Source organism: Saccostrea echinata, unplaced genomic scaffold (genome assembly GCF_033153115.1).
Source record: "Saccostrea echinata isolate AGI-Se365-2 ecotype Australia unplaced genomic scaffold, CSIRO_AGI_Sech_v1 ptg000017l, whole genome shotgun sequence".
NCBI lineage: Eukaryota > Metazoa > Mollusca > Bivalvia > Ostreida > Ostreidae > Saccostrea > Saccostrea echinata.
In genome coordinates, this window is record NW_026889766.1 from 2,841,416 (window position 1) to 2,853,155 (window position 11,740).

At 34.4% G+C, this 11,740-nt stretch overlaps 1 protein-coding gene across 2 annotated transcripts in view; it reads left to right on the top strand.

Annotated features, from left to right (window-relative positions):
• LOC133189134 (uncharacterized) overlaps window positions 1–11,457 on the top strand; it is a 29,812-nt gene extending 18,355 nt beyond the window's left edge. Inside the window, exons 4-9 of one of the 2 annotated variants that reach the window (XR_009721413.1) lie at window positions 307–383; window positions 4,679–4,856; window positions 5,084–5,189; window positions 5,688–7,568; window positions 8,580–9,353; window positions 9,404–11,457. Coding sequence is in view for 1 of the 2 variants with exons in the window: in XM_061324547.1 (XP_061180531.1) it covers window positions 307–383; window positions 4,679–4,856; window positions 5,084–5,189; window positions 5,688–7,568; window positions 8,580–8,787 (2,450 nt within the window). In the remaining variant the exon portion in view is untranslated. Of the gene's footprint in view, window positions 1–306; window positions 384–4,678; window positions 4,857–5,083; window positions 5,190–5,687; window positions 7,569–8,579 lie in introns of both variants that reach the window. The other variant, XM_061324547.1, reaches the window with a different exon arrangement.
• Window positions 11,458–11,740: the final 283 nt, after the last annotated feature.

Here is an 11,740-nt window from a genome sequence, read left to right on the forward strand (position 1 = left end):
TATATATATTACTGACTTTATTTACTTATTAAACTTTGAATAGAAGAAGAATATAAACATTGTTTTTGTGATTATGCTTTAACATGTTAAGGAATCTCTTATTAATTTTATTTGAAAGGGTAAAAAACCCGATTATAGCCGATTATCAATTGATTATGTGTTTCCGATTACAACCGATTATCGATTATGATTTTTCTCCGATTATTCAACACTATCCACTTTCCATTGTTAAAAGTAAAAATATTTAATGTATTTGATGTGTGAAAATTAAAATTGCTATTTAAAATACACTTGATGACATTGTAGGTATGTTGATAGAGGTGTGTCAGGTATCAGAGGTCATCTTGAATCATTTCAGCACGGCCAAAAACCCATTTGACAAGGTAATGTGCTTAACTGAAAATAACTCGGAAGATGTTAGTTATCCATGTTCAGTCAAGGGTGTACAGGGATTAACCCAGGGTTGTATTCCACATACCGTCTGTCCTGGGTTTTTTTTTTTTTTTTTTGCGTGTTGCAAATTTTGAGAAAAAAGGGTAGATTAGTTCTGTTTTTATTTTGCGATTTAAAATTTTTTTATTTAAAAAAATGGTAACGTTTTTATGGCACACAGTAACCAATATAATTTCTGTGTGTTTTATTTTTTGCGAATTAAAAATGATCACAAAAAAATCCGAAAAATAGATCATCACCAAAAAAAACGGATATACAGACCCTTAGGATGAAGGCCGAAGGGTGTATGGAAAACAGTCAGAGGTTAATCCCTGTACACCCTTGATTGGACATAGATAACGAATTTATTTCCAATGTACACTGTAAGCAAATAAATTTGTTGTAAACCCATATCTAATCAATGGTGTTTGCAACTATCAATAAGATTTACTACGTCTTCAATATGTGACGTCATGTTACATGTATTTGCTTTTCGTGATAGAGAAACTGTGCATTGTGTATCACATAATTTACCCCCAGCTCAAGCCGGGTGCACAGAAAACCAATCAAACCTTGTGTTACAAGCTAGCAGGAATTAATAATGTGTATATTGATATTTTATAGTAATAATCCTTTTCCATATCAGTGCACTGCATGATGTTGTCAAAGTAGGAATCACAGATACTGTATACAGGGGTTAATTTTGCCCCATCTTATTTTTGCCATTTCACACCTGCAAACAATTTTGCCCCATTTTGAATTTGCCCAGACACAGTTCTGTTTTAGAGATAATGATATTTTCTTTTATTCTTAAATTTGCTCAATTGCGACTAGGGCTAAAGGGGTGAAAATAAAACGGGGCAAACATTTCCCTGTACACAGTAGATACGAGGGTTGTTCGGAAAGTTCGTGGACTTATGTCATATCTTTTTAGCTCACCTGAGCTGAAAGCTCAAGTGAGCTTTTCTGATCACATTTTGTCCGGCGTCCGTCTGTCTGTCCGTCTGTCTGTCTGTCTGTCTGTAAACTTTTCACATTTTCAACTTCTTCTCAAGAACCACTGGGCCAATTTCAACCAAACTTGCCACAAAGTATCCTTGGGTAAAGGGGATTCAAGTTTGTTCAAATGAAGGGCCACGCCCTCTTTCAAGGGGAGATAATTAGGAATTACTGAAAAAATAATGGCATCATTTAGAAATCTTCTTCTCAAGAACCATAGGGCCAGGAAAGATGAAACTCATGTGGAAGCATCCTTAGGTAGTGTACATTCAAATTTGTTCAAATCATGACCCCCGGGGGTAGGGCAGGGCTGCAATGGAGGATCAAAGTTTTACATAGAAATATATAGGAAAAATCTTTAAAAATCTTCTTCTCAAGAACAGCAAAGCCATGATGAGTCATATTTATATGGAAGCATCCTCAGGTAGTGTAGATTCAAGTTTGTTCAAATCATGACCCCCGGGGGTAGGGCGGGGCCACAATGGAGGATCAAAGTTTTACATAGAAATATATAGGAAAATCTTTAAAAATCTTCTTCTCAAGAACAGCAAAGCCATGATGAGTCATATTTATATGGAAGCATCCTCAGGTAGTGTAGATTCAAATTTGTTCAAATCTTGACCCCCGGGGGTAGGGCAGGGCCACAATGGAGGATCAAAATTTTGCATAGAAATATATAGGAAAAATCTTTAAAAATCTTCTTCTCAAGAACAGCAAAGCCATGATGAGTCATATTTATATGGAAGCATCCTCAGGTAGTGTAGATTCAAGTTTGTTCAAACCATGACCCCCGGGGGTAGGGCGGGACCGCAATTGAGGATCAAAGTTTTACATAGAAATATATAGGAAAAATCTTTAAAAATCTTCTTCTCAAGAACAGCAAGCCATGATGAGTCATATTTATATGGAAGCATCCTCAGGTAGTGTAAATTCAAATTTGATCAAACCATGGCCCCCGGGGGTAGGGCGGGGCTGCAATGGAGGATCAAAGTTTTACATAGAAATATATAGGAAAAATCTTTAAAAATCTTCTTCTCAAGAACAGCAAAGTCATGATGAGTCATATTTATATGGAAGCATCCTCAGGTAGTGTAGATTCAAATTTGTTCAAACCATGACCCCCGGGGGTAGGGCGGGGCCACAATGGAGGATCAAAGTTTTACATAGAAATATAAAGGAAAATATCTTCTTCTGAAGAACTGCAAACCATGATTAGTCATTTTGATATGGAAGCATCCTCAGGTAGTGTAGATTCAATTTTGTTCAAATGATGACCCCCAGGGGTAGGGTGGGGCCCAGTGGGGGAAGGAAAGTTTTACATAAGAACATATAGAAAAAATATTTCTTCTGAAGAACAGAAAAGCTATGTTTAGTCATATTGATATGGAAGCATCCTCAGGTAGTGTAGATTCAAGTTTGTTCAAACCATGACCCCCGGGGGTAGGGCAGAGCCACAATGGAGGATCGAAGTTTTACATAGAAATATAAAGGAAAATATCTTCTGAAGAACAGAAAAGCTATGTTTAGTCATATTGATATGGAAGCATCCTCAGGTAGTGTAGATTCAATTTTGTTCAAATGATGACCCCCAGGGGTAGGATGGGGCCCAATGGGGGAAGGAAAGTTTTACATAAGAACATATAGAAAAAATATTTCTTCTCAAGAACAGAAAAGCTATGTTTAGTCATATTGATATGGAAGCATCCTCAGGTAGTGTAGATTCAAGTTTGTTCAAATGATGACCCCTGGGATAGGGAGGAGCCACAATGAGGGATCAAATTTTTACAAAGGAATATATGGGATTTTTTTTTTAAAAAATCTTCTCAAGTACAACAAAGCCATTTGTTATATTGACATGGAAGCATCATCAGGTAGTTTAAAATTCAAGCCCCCCCCTCCCCCAGTCTTTTCAATACTGAACTGATTGTGCTTTTGCCTAGCCAATGTGCTCAGGTGAGCGATGTGGCCCATGGGCCTCTTGTTTATTTAATGTCATAATTTATGTTATCCAAATTTGGTAGAAATATTTTAACAATAAATTTAAATGATTTGTTTTAAATTTTTCAAAAATATCCTGATTTATTTAAAACTTATCCAGAATTAAAAACTGCAAAAATCGGATCGCGGCGCAGGTCAAAATTTAGTAATTTACAAACAATGCACTAAATAATGTCTGTAGTCATCTTCTCTGTAAAATGGAGCAAAAACGAAAAAAATCCTAGACGTTTAAATTAATAACTGTTACATCGATTCGTATTCCAAATTATGGCTTAATATTTTGCTTCGGTAAAAAGAGATCAATTTGAGAAGATAGGTAGTCCTCATTGAAAACGACAAAATCGATGACGTTGTAGAACGTCACGGAGCAGCAGGTAACGATGTAGTTTTGTGTTATACTTGGGGATAATCATCAATAAACGCTAAAAATGTTGGAGGAATCAGAAACTATGCCACAAGCACGTAGTGCATGTGTGTGTAAATGGTAGAGGCGGTATTTGAGTGACTGAGACTCTGTATCGGACAAGGACAATCTGTGAAGAAACGGTTTAACTGTAAAAATCTGAACGAAAACTTTTAAAAGTTAGGACGTCATTGAAAGACGTAGGCGCTTCAAAGTTGCTCATCTTGTGAAAGCACAGTTAAGCGGTAAAAGAAATTAAACATTAACAAAGGAAATTATAAAACGAGAACAATTGTTAGAAAAATAAATGTCAAGTGATTGAAAAAGGTTTTTAATAGGTGGGTATTGGACTATACTGTGTGAATGTATACCGATAAATTTTTTAAGAAACTCTTGACGCTATGTTTTTGACGTTACATTGCTTTTAAGTGTGCGCCATGGTTACAAAACATGTTGGTTTTAAAATGAAATAAATTAATTTCTATCAAATCGAATGGAATGAAATTTCACAGATCAACAAAACAAATATTTTTACACATGATATTGTGCTTATTTTAAATTTCTTGGAAGTAGTATAACAAAGATTGACGTCGTCCACGAACTTTTCGAACAACCCTCGTATTTTTGTTTAACTTTCAAATTTCTGAAAATTATTTTTCAGTTTCATTTCATAAAAAAAAATAATTGAATTGCATGAGAAAGATGGCCATTGTCAGGGGTTTTTTTTCACAGTTTGCAGTATATTGATCATAACAATATGACAGAGCATGGAATTCATAAAGCACAACAAATCATTTACAAATAAAGTATTTTATAAAATTGTACACATAAATTTATTTTTTCTAGTTGCGATTGGGTAGTTCAGCAGACACACCAGAAATTGGTGACCTAATTTTAAACCGACTGTGTCCAGCTCTGAACCAGGTAGTTGGGGACGGACTCAAACCCTTCCTAAATGGCTTCCAGATGTTTGGTCGTGTCAACATCACAGTCTGGAAAGTGGCAGAAATCTCCGCTGAACAAGGTACCACTACTGTAAACTGTTTATGTCAGTGCATGGGATATTGTCAAGAAAAAACTAAATCACTTATTTGCATGGCCAATCATGCTCTTGAACTACCGGTATGATAATTTCAATTTGGAAAATTTTTAAATCATTTAATAATCCAGGTTTACCTTAATATAATTATAATCAGATCATCTCTGTATATTATTCAGTGTTTATTAAATGTACTATAATTTCCAATATAGGTCCATACACCAGAGCTATCCACGACCTCGTCCAGCAGTTGAAGAGTAACCCCGCCCTGACCAGCTGTTCTGCCAAATTTGAAGCTTTTCTGTTTGGTCTTCTCAAGTAAGCTTTTTTAAATATTAAGTTTTATTTATTTAAAGATTAAAAAAAGAAATTTTAATGGCAGACTTAGTCTTATTCAACGTATGAGAGTGAATAACCACGTATAGAAGAATGATCTCAATATGATATGGTCACTGTAATTCCTTGTATATCTCAAACATGTAATTATATCTGTTAAATATTTACTGAACATTTACATAAATTGGCATATTTAAAATTTAGTGCAATCACTGGGTATGGAGTTGTTTGCATAATCATGAATTAGTGCTACACATGTCCATGTTGTGTATTGGATTAAGGAATGAATTCTTAGTATTCATGAATTAGCACATCATTGTCTGTGCCAAAGCTGCTAAAATATGAAGCCCACTAAAATAAGTACACATACAATATATTTTATCAGGAATAAAATATACTTAATTATTTTCATAGCTTGATGAAGTATGAGTCAAGCAGGTTCACTGTACATAAAATAAAACTGATACTGTATTATTTCAGCCTGCGGTTACTGGACTATTGGATGGGTTACCTACGCTATAGCGATAGCTTGACAGACAAGTTCTACAACTCTGATGGAGTCATCGTCCTGAGTCGAACCTGTCACGAGCGAGCTTATGATGAGATGCTCATCTCCTTACAACCTCTATCAGTTCTTCCATTTCAACTCGGACTCGAGTATGTTTTGGAGAACTCTAAATATCTCACTCACTCACCTACCTTGAGCCCAAGTAGGAATAAGTCCCCATTGATAAGCCCTTCCCTAGAGAAGGAAATTGTGGTTCCACCCCCCAAACCAGCCAGGAGTATGAATTTGAATGGAACTGGTCTGATCTCAACTAAAGCTTGGGAGTGGATCAAAGGGAGTGTGTGTGATGATGGGCCAGAGCAAAAGTTGGAATCCAGGATGGATGAGAAGAAAGAAGAGGTTTCAGTCAATTTGTCTGATACTTTTGGTGATAAACCTAGTAAATATGTTGAAGACGTGCAAGTTGAAAAAATCCAAAAACCTAGGGAAAGTAAAGTTACTGCAAGTAAGGAAAGAAGGCCATTAAGCAGTGCTAACCAGGTAGACCTGAAAGGAATGTCTGACTCATTTTCTGGTATTGCCCAAAAATTATTAGGAATGAATACTTCCAGAGACAGATATTCTGAAAATAGTGTTAATAAAAATTCAGCTGTGCCCAACACTGAAAAGAAAATGCCTAAAGAAACAGTTACATCAAAGGAGAATGTAGAGACGGTGTCATCAAAGGCCAAGTCAGGCATCCTTAAATTCTTTGACAAGCTGTTGCTTCCTAAGGACACTGGGTCAGTACCTAAAAGTCAGATACCGAAACGTCACAGCTGGAATGTTCCAAATGAGGGAGGTCAGAGGTCACCTGGATCAGAGGAAAGTAAGAGTCTCTCACCTGTTTCTGGAAACAAGGAATTGAAGAATAGTCTGGAATATCAGAAACAGAAGTTTGCTAATGCTCGAAAAAATCAGAAATCCAAAACAGAGAATGTTGTAGCGAGAAGTATTCAGAGTGAGGCTAAGATGGACAATGGGGGAAAAGATACAAGGCAAATTGAAGAAAAGTGTGCTGGGAAAAATCTTTCACAGAAAGTTGATAATAAATCATCCAGTAAACAGGCAAGAAATCCACCCTCAGATTTAAGTCTGAAACTTAGAAATGTCCCAGAGACTCCTGAAAAAGTACCACTAAAGGCTGCGGATTCTCCCTCGAGAAAATTTGGGTCACCTCAGAGGAGGCTCACAGACAAAGGAAAAGTCAGCAAGATCCCAACACTGCAAAAGAAGTCTGAGAACAAAAAGCCACAGAGGAATAGCCTTGTGTTAGACTCATCAGGTTATAGCTCATCAAGTGTGCTCAGCTCACCTACTCGAGTCAAGCATTCACACTCAGCAGGTCAAATCCCAGTCCCAGTACAGTCACCAAAGAAAACTAAAACAAACTCATCAAAGAATTCAGAAGTGTCTACAAACAAGAGTGGGTCCCTTAAAACAGTACCCAAAGCACCAGTGGATAAGCATGAAGGAATCATTTCCTCTACCGAGTTTCCAAGTAAGGATCCATCTGAATCTGTGGAGTCAAATTCATCAAGTGAATGTGCATCTCTAGAGGTAGGGCCAACACTTGTAGCACCTTGTCAAGAAAAGAAAAAGCACAGGTCTTCTGTTGAGAAATATACTGCTGAGAAAAGCCAAAATAAAAGCACACCTCCAGTTCCTGAGGCCCAGACAGTGGAGCTTGATATTAACTCTAACTCAGCACTTCCTGTTCTGCCAGATCAAGCTGTGGGTGGAGGGGGACAGTGTGCGAGTGAAGGGACGACACAGCCAGGTCCGAGCAAGGACTTCATGAAGCCTGACTTTAGGTTTGTTAAATCAGATTGATATAAAATCATATCCTGCATTTGTTATATCTGTGCACAGGCACAGTAAAATATGCTTATGGTGAACACGCTTTTAATGAATTGTCATTATTGATCCTTACAACTCCGTAATTTTCATTCCCCATGGCTTAAATATATAATTGTAAACTAATATGTTGACGGTGCGACCATTAGGGCGAGCGCAGATACCTTTCAGTTTTAATTTATATCTGGCTCCTCAAACCGCACGTGACATTTGATACTAACATCTAGACTCTGACGTCATATGACGTCGTATGTATGTTGCATTACCAAAACAAAGTCTGAACAGTGCTAATTTTAATCAAAAATGTTTAATCTACTATCTCTCTACTATATATCCATTAAATCAAGGTAATTTTATTTTTTGTTGAATTTTTGTTGCTACCGCGAGAACGTAGTTTGAGGCGAGATGCAATTCGCTAAGCATTATGGGACCACAGGTAACTGTGGAAAAAATTCATTTGGATCAATGTGCATAGTCTGAATTTTGTCTTTGTCCAGGCAATGCTTTAAAAGCTCGCAGTGATGAGCGGCAAATCACCACTCGCTGCACTCGCTATAATAAAATATGTTTATAACGAATCAAAATCATCTGTCCCTGAGATTTCATAACAAGCTCATATTACTGTATTCAGGCTTATATTTGTCTGTCCATCTGGTTCCTGTAATTCAGTTACACACAGATTTATCTAAATGTGTCTGTATCCATTTTGTTTCTTATTGATCATGAAAATTATGTGTCATGAAAGACATACTTGCACATAATTTTCTAAAGCAATTTGAATAAATTTCACATTTGATAAGTAGTAGACCATATTGTCAATAGTTTGTAATATAAATGTGTTCAATAAAGGGAATAAATGTCCAGTTTATGGAAAAGTTTCTTTATATTGTCTTTGCCAAAAATGAAATAATATTTTTTTTTTTAAAATTTAGTTAAGTGTGTTGCATGTGTTTCAATCTGTGTTTCAGGTACATAGAGACAGTCACTGACTTTGAGTCGAGTGAGGTATCTCAGCTGTCGTACAGGAAGGGTGACCACTTTGAGGTGCTCGCCGAGATTGACTCGAGTTGGTTTTACTGTGTGAACGGGCCACAGGAAGGACTAGTTCATGTTGATGCTGTCAAACCTCTGAGTGACAAAGACGAGTTTCATCTGCTTCATAACAAGTTCTCATAATAGTCGTGATCAACTCTATGTTTATTATTTTGTTATGATTTATAATATTTAGTAAATGTCTTGGATTTAAGTGTTCATTCATTAAGTATAATAATTAAATAAGTGGAAGTAAAATTATATAAATGTTTATCTCTATGGTCTATTTTACAAAGAGATGTTAGAAACACAACATGCTTATTCAAGTTAGGAAATCTTTTTTTGGTTTCTGATGTTTCGAAAGGTGAAAGCATGGTTTTAAAACTGAAATCCAGATTTTTATTCTGGACTACCATTAACTTGATAAATTTACAGAATCAGCTGATACATGGGTTTTGATTGCTTGATATATATAATACATGTACTTTGTTTTCTTCCCTTATTTGATAGATAAAATTTCATTTACATTTGTATTTAAAAAAATTTTAATGTACAAAGACAAGGGACTCGAAGAGTGCAATACACATATAATTATACTTTACTATATGACAGTGCATTAGTAAATACACAGTATGTTAAACTTTCATTATAGGTTAACAAATTGTGTTTGTAAGATGTGATTTTATTGGCTTCACGTTATAATTTACAAGGTTGTGTTTGTAAGATGTAATTTTATTGGCTTCACGTTATAATTTACAAGGTTGTGTTTGTAAGATGTGAATTTATTGACTACCCATCATACTAAGTAAGTTACCATGGTTATGTTGTAAGATGTGATTTTATTGGCTTTGTTATGTGCTTAAATCCTAGTACACTTGTTTTATTTCTTTCATTTAATTACTTTGCCATGTACTTGTTGTGATAAAAGTTATTGCAAATATCATGTGATAATGAAAGTTAAAGATTTTGTTTTTGGTCTTGCTAAAATCAAACTATTTTAACACAATACCCTTTTTCACTTGTTTTTTTTTTCTTTTTTTTTTGCACAATTTTTAATAATTATTTTTTTTGGACATCCTATATTGATGTGTATTAACAAAGGAGATTTTTGTTCAAGTTCTTTTGTACTGCACTGTATTGTGGGGGATATGATCTTTCAACTGTCTGGATGAAACTTTTTTTTCTTTCGATCACCCTCCATGCTATAATGAATGTCCTCGAATTGTTATACATGTACAGTAATGCATCATTATACTGATTTTTCTTGAAACCGAACATGATTTTATGTGCATAAAGATATCTATAATGAAAGTAAAATATTTGAGATTTTTTCAGCTCCATATTTATTTTAAATTCTCTAAGATTTTGATTTCATTGAGGACAAGTTTAAATCATGGAGGGAGTTTTGTGAGCCCATCTTGAATGACAATGTTGATACTTTTGTATTTGATTAGACATTGATTTAATATGAAACACTCGTGTTATTTATTATACGTATAAGAATTTCAGTGTCACTTGTTGAGTACTAACTGATGTATGAAAAACTTAAATGTTTTAGTATCTCAAAATTGATAAATGAAATAATCGTTTTTGGTATAAAGTTATGTTATTAGTTTAATTGGGATGATTAGGTGTGTATAGATAAACTCAGTAAGGGAAAGACAGCTACACTAAAGCAAATTTAAGATAGACAAAAAAGAGATATCTCTCTTTGCAAATTAGTTTTCATAATATGTATAGTACTTATTGTTTTCTTCTTTGTCATTCCCCCTATAGCGTCATCATTGTCGATTGAGAGGCTTACAAAAGTAAAAAGTGAACAGAAAGGTCATGGACTCCTCAACGTCTTTTATTGTTGCTCCATCAATTGTTCTTCAGTTTTACAGGATTGATTTTTCATTTCAGTTTTACAGGATTGATTTTTCATTTCGCAATCAAATAATCCTGCATTATTCAGAACAAAAGTATTAACTGAAAATGACAACAGAAAAATTATCTTTGTTGTATTTTTTTTTTTAATTTTGCTTTTTTTTAGATTGTTAACTAGTTAATGCTTTATAGCATAATGTTAATATTCAAATAACATTTAAATTGACTGTGTTTGTAAACATTTGCTTTTTAGAGTTATACATGTGCAATATAAGAAGAAAATACATTTTAAACTTATTGCTAGTCATTTTTTTTTATGTCCATCTACAGTATTTGAGTAATCATGCAATTCAAAGTTATTTATATACAGGTTGTTTTTAGTCACGCTCTTTTTATATTTAATATTGTGATTTTCTGATGATGTAGAATCATTCTAGAAAATTTAATATTAAATTCTATTTTAACTGCATTTTGCACTTTCATATGAATTTGGTGATTGAATGACTGTTACTAAAGTAGATTTTATCAGAATAATGACTGTATAAGGTCAAAATTAGCTGACAGATTTATTTATTTCCAAAAGAGGATTTTCTAGATTTTATCAAATTGGAATTTCTTTGCTCATACAAAGTCCCTTGATTTGATGTTACTTCATTCTACAAAAATTTCTCGAAAATATGTAGTACATTGATTATATGTGTTCAAATACATGTATCATGTTTTTTTGCAATTTATGATTGATATACACATTTCTTTTTAAAGCTGAGTTTGAATCTTGTGAAGTTTCTTCTATTTTTCTTTTTCTTTTGAGTTTGCTTGTAATGGAAGATTAATTTGAAGATAATATGATATACAGTAAATGACAAGATTAGATGTATAGTATAGATGATATACACACAAACTTGGTAATTCATTCTCTGTGGAATAATAAACATTTAAAGTGCATTCACATGCTTTGATATTCATTTAGATGAAAGATCTAAGGCATTTAAATTGGCGGAGGTGGACCTATTCTCACTCTTACAAACACAATTTGTTAGGACGGTGTGTTCCCCGAACGGCTACTCGAGTCAACTAGGTGACTTATTGCCATTGGTCTTTGTCCTCAATTGTTATGTTTCATCTCCTTAGTAAAATTGAATATTTATAACTTCTGCTCAAATATTTCTTGACTAACTGTATTCAGTTTTCATATGAAAACATGCAGGGATAATATACCCGGTAAATA